The sequence below is a fragment of the Mus pahari genome, chromosome 3, assembly GCF_900095145.1.
Source record: "Mus pahari chromosome 3, PAHARI_EIJ_v1.1, whole genome shotgun sequence".
In the NCBI taxonomy this organism is placed as follows: Eukaryota; Metazoa; Chordata; class Mammalia; order Rodentia; family Muridae; genus Mus; species Mus pahari.
Genome location: NC_034592.1, coordinates 96,208,913 through 96,225,580, shown reverse-complemented (window position 1 = coordinate 96,225,580; position 16,668 = coordinate 96,208,913). Strand labels below are relative to the sequence as shown.

The following is a 16,668-nucleotide window of genomic DNA, read 5'->3' as shown; positions in this document are numbered from 1 at the left end:
AAGAGAGCCTAAAAACCAGGCTAGCACTCTTAAAATTCAACAAGGGAAAGCTGAGAGGTGGTATATACCATACTCATCAGGCCTTAACACCCTTCTACTATATGCATTGCAATTGAAAGCAGGTTTTCAAAAATGTAAGAATCTTTCAGATGGCAAGCTGGGTACAGTAGACAGCAGAGGCCAGCATCACTGAAGGCCCCTGCATCCAGTTCAGGGCTATGATGGTTAGATCTGTAGTGCACAGAATGAAGATGCTCCCGGAGAGCCAGGCACTTGTCACCTGAGCTGCAACTACCATCTTCCCTAGTGCTACCTCTTCCACATGTATGTGGGCGTAAGAGCAGGTGGAGGCATTGGTGATGAAATTGAAGACCCCGCTGGTGACCCTTATGAAATGTATCGCATCGTCTTTGATATTACTTTCTTCTTCTTCGTCATTGTCATCTTGCTGGCCATCATTCAAGGTATGGTTGTCAATTAGAATACATACGAGCTGGATTGGATAAATCTAGTTTGCTTTGCTTTTCTGTATCCATCAGGTGATTGTTTTATAAAGGAGGTTTTTTTTTATTTTTTTTGTTCTAACTCATCTAACTTGTCAATTTAGCAACTCCTTGAGCATTTGTTGTCTGTGACGCTTTGTATATACAGAGCTAAAGAGCGACCCAGACAATTCCAAGAAACTTGAGAACATGCACAAAATGCTCCTCACTTGAAATTATGTCTTCATCCCTTCCTAGATGTCCCCTGTGGCTTGTCTTACCCTCCTCTTTGTTCTCTCAGGCAGTGAGCTAAGGAAGCAGAAGAGAAAGGAGATGGGAAACTATGACATATCTTACTGTTTCAGAGCAGAGAGAAAGGTGCTGATATTTTAGTTAACAGCTTACTAGGAGCTGAAGAGGGAAAGGTGATGATGAATTTAGTTTGAGTCATGCCGAGATGTGGTACTGATGTGTCTCATCCTTAGAAGCAAGAGAAAAGAGTTAAGGGCACGGGGCTGTCACACTGAAGCACAAGGGTAAGGGCACGGGGCCGTCAGCACTGAAGCACAAGGGTAGTGAGAACTGGTTAACCAGGACCAAGCACTTGAAAATGCAGCTCCTTCTCCCCATAATTTTGCTTTAATTGGCTAGCGCAGCTTGATCATTCACTGTTTTGACAAATAAGAATGGCCTCTGCCATTTCTCCCCTAAAATCATGATGCAGATGAAGCTATGCCCTTTGTATTTACACTTTCAGGTCTTATTATTGATGCTTTTGGAGAGCTGAGGGACCAGCAGGAGCAAGTACGAGAAGACATGGAGGTACTGATCTACTTATTTCAACCCCAAACAGGTTTCTCAAACCACAAATAGGGCTCTTAATTAGAGTTGTCCCTAAGCAAAACTACGAAAAGGTTTGCTTCCCATACCTGTCTCTCACTTCCTCTCCACCAACCCTGGGTACTAATGCCTTGTGGGCTACACCCTCCCATGCCTGCTGCCTCAGTCTTATAACTGGAGGGAGGGAGCACTATCTTTGGCAGCAAGGTGGAACCCTGAGTAAATGTCTAAGAGCCCAAAGCATTGAACAGAAACGTGTTCCATGTCCCCAGTTCTGTTAGCATTTTCCCTTACGTGTACTAATGCCTTTCTTTTTAATAGACTAAGTGCTTCATCTGTGGCATTGGCAATGACTACTTTGACACAACCCCTCATGGTTTTGAAACACACACACTGCAAGAGCACAACTTAGCCAATTATCTGTAAGTATTTTGGGTTAAAGATGTCATCTTTAGGGCAAAAACAAAAACTCTGTCACAGAGTTCAGTCTGCCTCTAGTCTCTCTCCCTTTCTGTTTGGAAGAGGTAGACATAATCAGTAAAGAAGCTGCAGGTGCCTGTATGAGCCACTATTGTTCTATGCACTGGGAACAACAGTCAACTGATCCATGCCTAGATCCCATTCCTCTCACATCTCCAGCAATTTCTCTTGAAATCCTTAAGAATGCCCACTTTTTCCATGAACTACGGACAGGCTCACTACCTCTACCTTTCCCCTTTCTGTCCTCTGTGAACGCCTCACTGAAAGGCCTTTCCCCACCACAGCACAATATCAAGTTATATCAAGGAAGGAGAGTCAGATCCGTGCTGATGAACTATGGCCAGTTTTCAGACATTGTCTGCTCTGCAGGAAAGTGGGCTATTCTGAGGAAGGTTTCAAGGTTAGCACTGTCTGGCCACTAACAAGCAAATATCAATACTTCACTTCCCTAGGGCAAAGCATTCATTCAAATTATTTGAGCCTATACAGTGGCACTTATGGGGTATATCAATTATTCAACCTGATTATTCAAATTCCAGAAAGTATGATCAATGGGATGAATATTCTGCTCTCTGACCTTTCTTTAGGACAGAATAGATTGAACCCTGGGAAAGATTGTGTGTGTGTGTGTGTGTGTGTGTTTTTAATAAATAGCATTCTTTTCCTAGCATCATGAGCATTTATCAGTCATTTCTCATTAAGTGGGGCTCTCAGTCAAGATACAGAGGTTGAGCCCACAAGCCCTATGGCAGGGAATGACAGACGAGATGTTGGTCATCTGGGTTAGGATCCCCTTCCATGGTCCCCTGCAGCACTGCATGTGGTCAGCTGCTAGTTAAATGTGCCAGGAGAAGAACATGTTTCCTAGACCCATCTCTTCAGTATGGTGGAAATAAATTCTCAACCATGGTAGAGGTAAAGAAGAAGCTGTTGGCGTTGCAAGCTGTTTCTGTATACCAGGACCTGAGATAAAGATACGGCGCTACCCTGTGAGCACTCAAGGTTGGCTCTGACTCTGCCAGCATGCGTGATCCTCTCTCAGCTTTCCCTTCTTTTATTTTTTTTAAACCAGTATAACAGTTCCCTTTCCTAAAGGGCATGAGACCTGGTTCTTCTGGAAACCATCTCTAAAGTCGTAGACTATGAACTGAGAGTGCAGCCTCCTGGGACACTTGTGTGTCATGGACAGACTCAAATCTTAGACACAGATCATTTAGTGCAAGTGAAACAATACTGCCTTTCCCCGGTTTTCCACAAGGAAAAGTGAAACTTCTGGAAGGAGCGTGACCTGAAAGTCGATACTGTTCACATTTGTCCTGGCTCATCCTTGATGTGTGATTTCAAACCTGGCTTACTGATAATCTGAGGGTAAAGGGCTGGGCTGGTTTTTTAATGGTAAAATAGCTTGCAAGTGAGCCTAGGTCTTTGGGAGTTACTAAGGCTCTCCCCTTACTGGCTTGGAGATAAGCATCTATCATTCTTAAATGCTTCCCTGGTTCCTAAAGGCATCTTAGTTTTCAAGCCCTGTTTCCAACTTACCTTAGTAAACAATGGTACTTGTTTACTAAGTACTTTGGGGCTGAAGAGATTGCTCAGCTGTTAAGAGCACTTGTTGCTCTTGCAGAAGACCTAGGGTTCAGTTCCCAGCCCCCACAGGCAGCTCACAACTGCCTGTAACTTTGGCATTTGTACGCACACATACATGAATAAGTTTTTGTTTGGTTTCTCTCTTTCTCTCTCTCTCTCCCTTTATAACACTGGCTTTCCTGGAACTTGTTCTGTAGACCAGGCTAATGTCAAACCCAGACGTTCACCTGCCTCTGCCTCCTGAGTGCTGGGATTAAACATGAGCTCCTCCATGCCACACTAATTTTTTTTTTTTAAATTTAAAAAGCCTCTACCTTTCCCCTATTTGTTCTTTTTTTTTTTTTTTTTTCCAGATTCTTTCTGATGTATTTGATTAACAAGGATGAAACAGAACACACGGGTCAGGTGAGAAACTCCTCTTAACTAAGAACTAAGTAGATTTGTGTTGAGTCTTCCTTTTACTAAGTCTTGACATTGAGTAGTACACCACGGGATACCTGAAGCTGTCCATCTCTTAGATGTATTATTCCATCACCTTTTTTTGCTACTTACTAAGAAGTGAGAGTTCTATGGTGATGTCAGTCTCTTCCCCAAGTCCCCCCCCCCGACACCCCCAGTAATCCTGCTCAACAAACAGTGACATTTCAAGCCACTGTGCTTACTGCTTCTCTGTACAATAGCTGGAGGTGGGAGGACAGCAGAGCGAAAACGACAACGACAAACGGAGTGGGTGGCTGGAACAAGAGCAGGAGATTCAGAGTAAGACAGTGGGAGAGACAGCATAAGAAAGAGCGGCCTTGTATGTGGGCGACAACAGGAATGTGGAGGTGTGGAGAGAGGATGAGTGAGGAGCTCTGTCACAGAATTCTGTGACTATGAAAAGAAAGGTGGAGAACACAGGAAGAAAAGCCTAGCTACTCGAAATCCAAACGTCAGTGGACAGGAAAACTTCATAGCACAAACACTTAGCTTCTAGACCAGGCCTCAGGTAGCATCAAATGTCCCCTCAACCTGAACTCTCCTTTAGTCCCCCAGTTACAACTGGCATGGCATTGAATATGCTAGAAGACTGTGATTTCTGCTCACAGAACTGAGCAGGCTAGGGACAGAATGAGACCACGCCCATGTGGCCTTGAATCAATTCCCATCAGTCTTCCTAAAGGAAGTCACACAGAGCAAAAGCAAACTGGACTTTAGCTTGTTGTGGTTTCAACACTAAGCATCATTTGTTCGCACCATTTCAGGAATCCTATGTGTGGAAGATGTACCAGGAAAGGTGTTGGGACTTCTTCCCCGCTGGAGATTGCTTTCGGAAGCAATATGAAGATCAGCTCGGGTAAACCTGAGTTCACGACGAGCTACAGTCCTGAAAAGTCACCTTCTAATGCAACAGAGTCCTTCTTTTACACTTCAACAACAACAACAAAAATAGATTTGGTAATTAGCTTGGCTTTTGTGCACAAAGGATGGCAAAGTGTCAAGGACTCCACCGGACTGCTAACAGAGCTCTCGGTTCTAAAGACTTAGTAGTTATTCACCAAGATGGTTCAGAGAAATGCGGAATCTTGAACACCTGAACGTCGTAAGAGGACCCCGCCAGGGACTGATGGGCAGAACTACACAAAATCATGTTCAACTCATGTTACCTTCGAGCTAATTTTTCCATGGTACTTGCTAGTGACTGTATCCAGAATCAGCTTGGAAAGCTTTAAGCAGCTAAAGAAATAGAAAACAAACACTTTGTCGAAACTGAAATATCGATTAAGTGCCTTAAAAATCTCTTTAGATATAGCTATGCAAGTTTTTTATGTTTGTGTTCCAGAAGGACAACTCCATTAAACAGCTGTGCTGCTCTTCTGTCTTACTTTATGACACTGCACTTGAAGGTTAGTCACATCATTTCTTCAGTAACAGCTTGTCAACTGTTGTTATCTGGAGAAAGGCACTGTACTGAAATTTCAGAAAAATCTCAATCTTATACCAAACTTGAGTGATGCTTTATGGTCCCATGTTAAGTAGTGGAGCTGTCAATCTCCAATAAAAAAAAAAAAAAAAAAGTGCCAACTGCAATAAAGTAACACATGCCAGTTCTTGGTTTGAACTCTTGTCATGTGCCACTCTCAAGTTATTCTACAGTGACCTGACTACTGGAGTCAGGGACATGAGACAAGTAGCCCATGGGCTTCATGAAGAAAGGAAAAGTCCACAGACCAGAGGGTGTTTATTTTGAGCAACTGCATGCCTTGTGGCTTAAGACTAATTCCCTTAAATACCACCTGTTACACTGTAAATGTTGACAGGAAGGAGGTTCAAAATGTAGCTGTTACATCCCCTGTCCTTAATGAAATCTATTAGATGACTAAGCCAGATAACAACAGAAATGAAGCCCCAAACAAGCCTCATACATGTATTCAGATGCCATCAAACACAGAGGTAGGTGTTGGCTGCTGTAAGCTTAACAGTACATGTTAGCATGTAACAGTACATGTTAGCACGGGGTAGCTGGGAAATGAGCCTGTCCTCACTTAGAAGGCAACCAACATTTGCTTCAGGCACTCTTCCCCTTTGACCCCACCCCCACCCCCTTTCAGGAAATCATGCTGTCCAGCCAGTCCTCCAGCTCTTCCTCGGTGACATTTTTCGATGTGCTTGGCTGCTCAGGTGCCACATTCTTCTCTCTGGTCACAAATGGTTTTTCAGGAACTGTGGAAACAGAAGCAACATTAGCCACTCCACGTCAGTCCTCATGGTGAGGTTAGATAAGGCTTCCTTGGGGGTATGTTCGAGGATATAGTTCAGCACAAATTATTTTCTAATAACAAGCAAGAAACTTCCATTATTGTCACCCCTAAGATATAATCAATATTATCTAAACAAAATAAGGAAAGATACAGGTTCACTCTTCACTCTGAAGGTAAAGTTCACCGCTCACTAATTTTGTGGGGTTTTAACACAAATGGCCAACAGCATTGCAGAGTGTCCTTTTCTGTTTGAGGCAATCTTGAAACATCATAATGACTCTTGAGTACTGATACATGGTATGACAGTTATCTTAGGCCCTATCACATCAGATGGGCTACCAGCTCACAAAATATTCACAAATTATAAAACATTCTTTTTTTCTCTTTTTTCTTTTTTTTTTGGTTTTTCGAGACAGGGTTTCTCTGTATAGCCCTGGCAGTCCTGGAACTCACCTTGTAGACCAGGCTGGCCTCGAACTCAGAAATCCGCCTGCCTCTGCCTCCCAAGTGCTGGGATTAAAGGCGTGCGCCACCATGCCCGGCTGAAACATTCTTTTGCTTTAAAAAAACAACCCCAAATACCAAGTATGAAGAGTTAGTTTTCCTAGCCTGTTCAGTCGATTAAAAGGTCTTCTATGAAAAGACTTTTACAGCAGTTCAATTCAGAGCTTTAACTTTAATACTACAACCAGGCTGGTAGCTGCCTTGGAAGCCTGGGATATTGAGTAAGAGAAACTGTCAGAAAGGTCAGCTCAGAGGAAGCCGTGAGCTGCCATGGGAAGAGATACCTGGGACACGGCTGGATCGATGTCAGACACAGAGGGGTATGTTCTGAGAAGATGGCTGGGAAACAGAATGAAGGCCATACCTGTTTCCTCCTGGGCTACCTGCCCATCTGTTTCTGGTTCCTGGTCCCGAGATGTCTGGTCTAGAGAGAGATTGTCTTCCTCTTGCACAGGCGCATCTAAATGCAGCAACACATCCAGTTCTTCTTCCAGATGGTCTGCCACTGAGTGGGGTGGGGAAGATGCTTTCTGCAAACCTTCTAAAGGGCTTTGCCTTAGACCGCCTCTGCTCAGAGACCTGGCACAGGCACCAGAGGCAGATCTGAGCTCAGAGATGGGTCCCCTGAAATGCATGCCCCGCTCCTTGCCATCATCGTTTCTCCTTGGTTTCACCTGTGGAAGTTCTAAAGGAATTGTGGTCTAAAAAAAGAAGCAGGATATCAGAGTTAAACAGAGTCCTTGTTAAAACTTAAGCACAAGAAGTTAAGCTGTAAAACCCTGTAAGTAGGAATCTCAGTTCTGACAGCCCATGAAGTATCCTCTGTGGGAGCTCAGCTCCAGCGCTCTTCCTGATCCACCCAGGGCAAGTGAGACTTCGTGGAAAATCATAGGGCTGTCCACCGCTCTACCCCCCTCAGTTATGTGCTAACTAGCTCAGAGGTGAAGTTAAAAGCCCACATTTTCCTATCCTTAACTACTACATAAGTCTATTCAAGTTGGTACTTAAGTCTGTAACAAAGAATGACCACCTATTTGTAAAAGTTAGTAAGAAGAAATTAGCCAAGTAGACCTGTTTACTGTGCTTGGATGCAGGGATATATAGGGGCAAGATCATTTGTCAAGATTTTGGTTACATTTATAGAAAAATTCAAAACCAGGGAAAACTACTGTAATAGAAGCCAGGGTAATGGCAGTCGAGGGGCCGGATGGGAATTCAAGGTATGTGTGATGACCTCTAAGGAACTGGAAATCTTCTGACTTAATATAGATGCCAATTCCATGGTTATGCATACTTATCTGTACTTTCTTCCCTATCTGTGCTATGCTTCAAAGACTTCAAATATGACTATGACAAAGTCTCAGTTCTAAGGCTGAGAAACTCTCTTTTGGGGGTAGGCAGGCCACAGGGCTGGCAGGGACCCATAATGCATAAGTGCAGAATAAAGTTCGGTGTGTGCTGAAGCAACTGGCCACTGCTCTTACTTCAAGACCCACATTGCTAGTAACTCCTCAAAGCTCTCTCGGAAGTTTACTTCAGCATGGACCTCTAAGCATGAAAGAAGAGCTGATTAGGTGGTAACGTGGAGTTGCCAGGCGTCCCCAAAGAAGCTGGTGGGTGATCAATATGTCCAGCATTGTAGTTGAACAGAGCAAAGTCAGAGTGTGATCCTCTATACTAATCCTATAGTCACTCCAAGATCTCTGTGAGAATCTGCAAGTTTTGTTTGTTTTCCTTATTTTTAACTTCCCAGGTGATACTGCAGAGCACAGTTAGAGCAGAACTACAGACTATGGATGCAAGCATGTATGTCCAAGCACACTCCTTCTTCAACTGCTCTTTCCAAACTCCAACATTTGACCTCCCCCATCCTGTTAATGTGACCTTGAAACGCTTCTTATAGAAGTCTCCTATTTGTTATGTCCACCATCATTACTGGGTCTGCGCTAGTGTTGCTCACCGGGACCCAGATGACAGCTTCCTTAAGATGGTTCCTTACTCTGCCTTACACAGGCGCACGCAGACATAGCCATGAGTATGCACGCCAACCCCACAGCCTGTCCTGGTCCACCAGCACAGTGTTTACTGTGATTGTTTTCACTAATGCCAATCTGCCTGGGTCGTCATCTCCTTTCACTGCAGCTCAAGTGCTCTTACACTTCAGACCTCAGTTTACCCATTGTTTCCTTAGGAAACCCAGTCCTAGCCACAGCATGAAACATCAGGCTCCTCACTAAAAGCTCTCCTGAGACACTGTAATCCACATTATTATCATTTCCAGGCAGTTGTATAATCACTCCACTAAATAGATTAATATTAATCTTTCCCCATAGATTGAGCTCAGGGAAGGAGAAACCACATTCACCTGCTTACCCACTTGTCCCTAGTGCCAAGTCAGAGCCTGACACCTGAATATTCTGGGTCAATAGCAAGACTTTATAGACTTTTTTTTTTGCATTCAATACTATTACATTTGATCATTAAAATGTATGATATATAAAACATAATACAGTAACTTCAAACAACTGTTTTCCTTGAACCTTTACAAGATGACACCTCAATCTAAGGCATCAGTTTCTGATGAGAAAAGCTCAGGGTGAGGCCCCCTGCAGGCTACATTCCTGCCTCTGGCCCTGCCTCTGCCTCCACCCAGGCAGCAGGCAGACTCTGTGCTTACCTGGATCAACTCTGAAGCAACATTAAGCCGGACTGCAAGAGGCAGCTGCTCAAGGGCTCGAACCAGTGACTCACTGTCCACATAGAGTGCTGAATGCTAGAGGGGTTTTAAAAAGGAGAGATGATTATAAAAAGCCATTCCCTGGAGCTACTTCTTCCTGGGTGTCCAATCATGAATCAATGAGTTTTAATGTCTCTCTACCAAACAGGGAGCCCACAGATCGCTCTCTAAGACACAGGACAGTGATCACCATCACATTGAGCGGATACTCTAACCTTCAAACTGGAAGACAACTAGCATTTATAGATATCTGACCAGAAACATCCCCAAACCTCAGACTGTTCCATCCTAGGCAGAAGAAAGAAGAACTGATTAGGTGGTAACACGGAATTGCCAGGCGTCCTCAAAGAATCTGGTGGGCGATCTCTGCTTCTCTTCAGATCAGAAAACAGCAACCTGCTCTCTCCAGCCGCTGCTCCGAGTGTGGTGCTGCCACTCAAGGCTTCACCCAGTAACTCTTGACAATACAGTTCTTCCTTCTTGAGTTTCATGTGTTTTGTGAATTGCATCCTGGGTATTCCGAACTTCTGGGCTAATATCCACTTATCAGTGAGTGCATATCATGTGTGTTTTTAATGATTGGGTTACCTCACTCAGGATGATATCCTCCAGATCCATCCATTTGCCTAAGAATTTCATAAATTCATTGTTTTTAATATCTGTGTTTTTAATAGCTGTGTAGTACTCCATTGTGTAAATGAACCACATTTTCTGTATGCATTCCTCTGTTGAGGGACAAAACACATGAAACTCGAGAAGAAGGAAGACCAAAGTGTGGATACTTTGATCCTTCTTAGAAGGGGGAACAAAATACCATGGAAGGAGTTATAGAGACAAAGTAGGAAGCAGAGACTGAAGGAATGACCATCCAGAGACTGCCCCACCTGAGGATCTATCCCATATATACAACCACCAAACCTAGACACTATTGTGGATGCCAACAAGAGGGTCCCCAATGAAGGAGCTAGAGAAAGGACCCAATGAGCTAAAGGGGTTTGTAGTCGCATAGGAGGAACAACTATATGAACTAACCAGTACCCCAGAGCTCCCTGGGACTAAGCCACCAACCAAAGAGTACACATGGTAGGACTTATGGCTCCAGCTGCATATGTAGCAGAGGGTGGCCTAGTCAGTCATCAATGGGAGGAGAGGCCCTTGGTCCTGTGAAGGTTTTATGCCCCAGTGTAGGGGATTGCCAGGGCCAGGAAGCAGGAGTAAGTGAGTTGGTGAGCAGTGGGAAGAGGGTGGGGGTAGGAGGTTTTTGGAGGGGAAACCAGGAAAGGGGAGATAACATTTGAAATGTAAAGAAAATATCTAATAAAAAAACAAAACAACAACAACAAAAAAAACCCAATATAGTTGCCTAAAAAAGGTTCAAAGAATAACACCACCAATGGAAGTGCCAATGTAGATAGGGGGTATCTCAAAAGTCCCATCCCCTAGATGAAGAGCAATCAATGGCTGCTGAGAGGAAGAATCGGGCTTTTCTAGAGACAACCCCCTGGCAGGTTATCTGATCCCACATGCTCAGCCCTAAACATATATTCATAAAAGCAACACGAAATGGACTCAGAAGTGTGTGTGTTTGTGTGTGTGTAAAACAGTAACATTAAAAGGTCATCATCTGAGAGGAGGCAAAAGCAAAGAAGGAGTTGGAGGAAAATAATATAGATGTATAGTATTCCTGTATACAGTTCTCATATAAACTTCTGGAACATGTACATACACACACACACACACACACACACACACACACACACACACAAAGAGGGGGGGCACGCATTTGCATCCAACCACAAAAGAATGTGAGGAAAACCAACCAAGTATGTAGTAGTACAGGCCTATAATCTCAACCTTTGGTAGACAGGCATAGGAGGGCCATGAGTTCAAGGTCAGGCTGGGAAACAGTGAAATCCTTCCTTAGAGGTCCTCAGGGTGGGGAAGGAGTGGGAATTCAGCACTTAATCCATTCCTTACTCATGAACAAACACAGCCTTTGTGGTTTAAGGACTGACCAAAGGCCTTCTATGAGATCTGGTTTTATTTCGTACATTTATCTTACTAAGTGAAAGGTAATAAAAGTACAAGGTTAATGAAGGAATGTGGGGGAAAAGGTTGGCAAAAAAGAAGAAGAAAAAGGAAAAATAAATAACAAAGTAATCTATTTGTTAAAATCATAACCATTAACTTCCTCCTGAAATTGTGAGCAATTCAATATATGAGACTTTATCAGATGCCAAATAAACTCAAGCTGGTAGGACTTTATCAACTAGTTCTCCGTACGTTTTCTCTCCAGGGCAGGTATTAACATATGGACTATAGCTACTTCCCACAGGTCATGACTTCATCTCTGCAACAATGGAAAGGTTGAGAACTCTGGCCTTGAGAGGAGCTACTACATTCAAAACACACTTGTCTTACCTGTTTTGGACATGAAGTTTCACCATCCCATTCTTTCTCCTCAGCAAATCGGAACTGTGAAAAGGAGTCCCCTAGAAATAGAAAAAAAAAAAAAAAAAATATATATATATATGTGTGTGTGTGTGTGTGTATTTCACAGATATCTGTGTGCACACATATATGTATAATTTTATACAGAAAACACCAAGTCTTTCTAATTTCCCATTTTAGATCACAAGTGACATTCTGAGTAGCGAACCTCCCCAAATACAGCGATGCTATCCACACGTCCTGGATCTAGTGCATACATCTGGGCACTAGAATATGCTCTTGACAGCTACACTTATTTCATTAGTTTTTGCTAAATAAACCACCATCCCACACATTAAGGATTAAGCAAACAGGTGTGCAAATATGGCCATTTACCCATATCTAGTCTACTTCCATCTCTTCGGCACAGTGTATTTAAAGCAGCTTATATTTATATTGGGGGGGGGGGGCAACAAGGCAGAAAAGAGGAGAGACTATAGGAAGCATCTCTGGATTGGCCTGCAATGTAACAGACAATCTCCTGTATACATTATAAACCCCCATTATCACTCCAACCTTCACATAGTCTGACTACGAACACAAAGCAAACTCAAAAACTGTGCCTTAGACCACCGTGTAAACCAGAGTGCACTTCTCTGAGCTCTTAAGGTAAGGGAACAAGGATGTAGGACAGCAACATAAGCAAGCACGGAAAATGATCGCGGGCAGCAAGCTCTATGCTCTGACACGAGGCTTGCTTTGTGCATGGCCACACACTGGAGAATTTGCAGCTACAATGCATTTACACATGAAGAATTCTCTCACAGCAAACCAGTAGCCAACATCAAAGTAAATGGAGAGAAGCTGGAGGCAATCCCACTAAAATCAGGGACAAGACTGCCCACTTTCTCCCTACCTATTCAATATTGTACTTGAAGTCCTAGCCAGAGCAATTCGACAGCAAAAGGAGATCAAGGGGATNCAAATTGGTAAGGAAGAAGTCAAAATATCATTATTTGCAGATGATATGATTGTATATATAAGTGACCTTAAAAATTCCACCAGAGAACTCCTAAACCTGATAAACAGCTTCAGTGCAGTAGCTGGATATAAAATCAACTCAAATCAATGGCCTTTCTCTACACAAAGGATAAACAGGAAGAGAAAGAAATTAAGGAAACAACAGCCTTCACAATAGTCACAAAAAATATAAAATACCTTGGTGTGACTTTAACTAAGGAGGTGAAAGATCTGTATGACAAAAACTTCAAGTCTCTGAAGAAAGAAATTGAAGATCTCAAAANATGGAAAGATCTCCCATGCTCATGGATTGGCAGAATTAATATAGTAAAAATGGCTATCCTGCCGAAAGCAATCTACAGATCCAATGCAATCACCATCAAAATTCCAATTCAATTCTTCACTGAATTAGAAAGGGCAATTTGCAAATTCATCTGGAATAATAAAAAACCTAGGATAGCAAAAACCATTCTCAACAATAAAAGAACCTCTGGAGGAATCACCATGCCTGACCTTAAGCTGTACTACAGAGCAATTGTGATAAAAACTGGTACAGTGACAGACAGCTGCTTGTGGACGTTGTACATCGTGGTGCGCACTAGGCTCCGCACCACGATGTACAACGTCCACAAGCAGAATCAAAACAACCCTGAGATTTCACCTCACACCAGTCAGAATGGCTAAGATAAAAAATATAGGGGACAGCAGATGCTGGCGAGGATGTGGAGAAAGAGGAACACTCCTCCATTGCTGGTGGGATTGCAAGCTTGTATGTACAACCACTCTGGAAATCAGTCTGGCGGTTCCTCAGAAAACTGGACATAGTACTACTGGAAGATCCAGCAATACCTCTTCTAGGTTATACCCAGAAGATGTTCCAACTGGTAATAAGGACACATGTTCCACTATGTTCATAGCTGCCCTATTTATAATAGCCAGAAGCTGGAAAGAACCCAGATGTCCCTCAACAGAGGAATGGGTACAGAAAATGTGGTACATTTACACAATGGAGTACTACTCAGCTATTAAAAACAATGAATTTATGAAATTCTTAAGCAAATGGATGTATCTGGAGGATATCATCCTGAGTGAGGTAACCCAATCACAAAAGAACTCACTTGATATGCACTCACTGATAAGTGGATATTAGCCCAGAAACCTAGAATATTCAAGATACAATCTCCAAAACACAAGAAAATCAAGAATAAGGAAGACCAACACGTGGATACTTCATTCCTCCCTAAAATAGGGAATAAAATACCCATGAAAGAAGTGGCAGAGGCAAAGTTTGGAGCTAAGACGAAAGGATGGACCATCTAGAGACTGCCCCACCCGGGGGTCCATCCCATAATCAGTCACCAAACGCAGACACTATTGCATATGCCAGCAAGATCTTGCTGAAAGGGCACTGATATAGCTATCTCTGTGAGGCTATGCCAATGCCTGGCAAATATAGAAGTGGATGCTCAGTCATCCATAGGACAGAACACAGAGACCCCAATAGAGGAGCTAGAGAAATTACCCAAGGAACTGAAGGGGTCTGCAACCCTATAGGTGAAACAACAATATGAACTAATCAGTACCCAGAGGTCATGTCTCTAGCTGCATATATAGCAGAAGATGGCCTAGTCAGCCATTGTTGGGAAGAGAGGCCCCTTGGTCTTGCAAACTTTATATTCCCCATACAGGGGAATGCCAGGGCCAAGAAGTGTGAGTGGGTGGGCAGGGGAGCAGGGTGGGGAGAGGGTATAGGGGACATTCGGGATGGTATTTGAAATGTAAATGAAGAAAATATCTAATAAAATATGTTTAAAAAAATTCTCTGGGGGTTGGTGAGATAGCTTAGTGGGTAAGGGCACCCGACTGCTCTTCTGAAGGTCCTGAGTTCAAACCCCAGCAACCACATGGTGGCTCACAACCATCTGTAAGGAGATCTGACTTCCTCTTCTGAAGTGTCTGAAGACAGCTACATTGTACTTAAATAAATAAATAAATCTTAAAAAAAAAAAAAAAAAGTTCTCTACCTAGTTTTCACAGGGATCTAAACTTTGGCTCCACTTCATTTACTTTCTATCTCCCCAGGCAGGCTGTTTTGTATTTTTGTCTATGTACTTCAATGCTCTCTTTTCACCCTGAAAATCCCCGGGCCTCTCCCTCTTCATCTCCTACTGAGATCCAGAGATTAACATGCTGGTGATGTTTTATAACCCATGTCAAACTTCATAATCAGAAATAGTTAAAAGTTAAAAAACAATGACACTCAGGAGGTCTGTTCTGCCCCACAGAAAAATTCAAGTATGCATAAAGAAATGAAAATTTTATGGAAAAATGGAATTTCTAAAACATACTACTTTCAGTAAACATTACAGTGATATAATTTAAGACCTCACGGGGCCAGCAGCCTTGACCAGTGCTGGGAAAAGCACTTAGCTGTGCAGCCTGTCCTGAGTTCGCTTCTTACATGTGCTGGAACATACACATGTTCCCTCCCTCCCCTCCCTCTCCCTCTTCCTCTCTGCACCCCTCCTGTCCACAAACACACTAGCTCACTCTCTCACACACATAATTAACAAGAATTAAATTTAAATAGTCCTCATTGATAAAGCACATAGAGACTAATTACAAATAACACACTTGCTAAAAGAGGAGCTCTAGTATCTCTCAACAGCTAACCCCTCACTCTCGCATTAAAGATGAAAGAATATTAGCAGTTTCAAACTGAGAGCCACAGAATACAAATTCTTCTAAAAACCTTAATTAAAACTATTCCTTTTAAATCATACTGTGACATACATAGAAAGAACCGTGTTCTCAAAGATGTGTTCCTTTCTTACACATCAGACATGAGGGCCCTTCTCTAAGCAACAGTGTGCAGCAGGTCCACAGCAGGCTCAACTTTACTCCAGCACAAAGGGAAACATGAACCAATGACATGCTTCATGACTTACAAGGGACTATAGTGAAGCCTTACTGGACACTCATCCAACATCCTAAAGCAAAATGGAAGCCTGAGGCTGTTCTGTAGGCTACAGAACAATGCCCAAGTCCCACTCTGCAGATAAGAACACCAGCATGGCAGGCCTACTAAAGCCAAACATGCTTTCTAAGAGCGAGATCTACAGAATCTGCTAGAGCAGCAGGAGGGGCAGTGGTGGAAATGGTACAAAGTGAGAGGTTCCACATTTGCCTTATATCAAAAGCTTAGGTGGCAGTGGTGCTTTACCCATGCTACAGAGGAAGGCTGAGGGTGGGGGATTTTGAGCCCCACTTAGAAGTTGCAGATGATTCTGTTCTGACGACAGAGTTTATGTACATACAGTAAAAGCTGAGATGTGAGACAGAAATTTTTATTATATTTTGAAAGTCCTTGCTCTATTGCCAACTCCGGTTATCTTCCATAGCCAAAATAAAAACGTTTTTTTTCAAAATCAAGTAATTGTGCAAAGAATCAAGTATTAGATTATAACAGGTGCAAGGGCAACAACTTTAAGGACACTTCCAAAAATAAAAAAAAAAATAAAAATAAAAAGGCCAAGGAGATAAAAGAGCTTGATATATGCACAAGGACAGGAATTCAGATACACCTGAAACCACCTACAAACCATGTCTAGCTATGCATGCTTCAGCCCCAGCACTGAATGCATAGAGACAAGCAAATCATTGGGGCTTGCTGGCAAGACAGGTGTGTGAAAACAGTCAAGTCCAGGTCCTGGGAGCAACCTGGTCTCAAGGAATTAGGGCATGGAGTGATGAAACTGCACACAGAACATCCTCCTCTGGACTCTCTGCACATTCACATTCTCTCTCTCTCTCTCTCTCTCTCTCTCTCTCTCTCTCTCTCTCTCTC

At 43.0% G+C, this 16,668-nt stretch overlaps 2 protein-coding genes across 2 annotated transcripts in view; one reads left to right on the top strand and one right to left on the bottom strand.

Annotated features, from left to right (window-relative positions):
* Ryr3 (ryanodine receptor 3) overlaps positions 1-5,528 on the top strand; it is a 525,260-nt gene extending 519,732 nt beyond the window's left edge. The window contains 5 exon segments of the mRNA XM_029536054.1: positions 308-464; positions 1,240-1,304; positions 1,644-1,744; positions 3,743-3,794; positions 4,634-5,528. Of these exon segments, the coding sequence (XP_029391914.1) occupies positions 308-464; positions 1,240-1,304; positions 1,644-1,744; positions 3,743-3,794; positions 4,634-4,729 (471 nt within the window). The 3' untranslated portion in view covers positions 4,730-5,528.
* A 68-nt stretch (positions 5,529-5,596) lies between these two features.
* Aven (apoptosis and caspase activation inhibitor) overlaps positions 5,597-16,668 on the bottom strand; it is a 133,914-nt gene continuing 122,842 nt past the window's right edge. Inside the window, exons 3-6 of the mRNA XM_021194542.1 lie at positions 11,793-11,863; positions 9,312-9,407; positions 6,999-7,335; positions 5,597-6,092 (exon numbers count right to left, since the gene is read on the bottom strand). Of these exons, the coding sequence (XP_021050201.1) occupies positions 5,977-6,092; positions 6,999-7,335; positions 9,312-9,407; positions 11,793-11,863 (620 nt within the window). The 3' untranslated portion in view covers positions 5,597-5,976. The remainder of the gene's footprint in view (positions 6,093-6,998; positions 7,336-9,311; positions 9,408-11,792; positions 11,864-16,668) is intronic.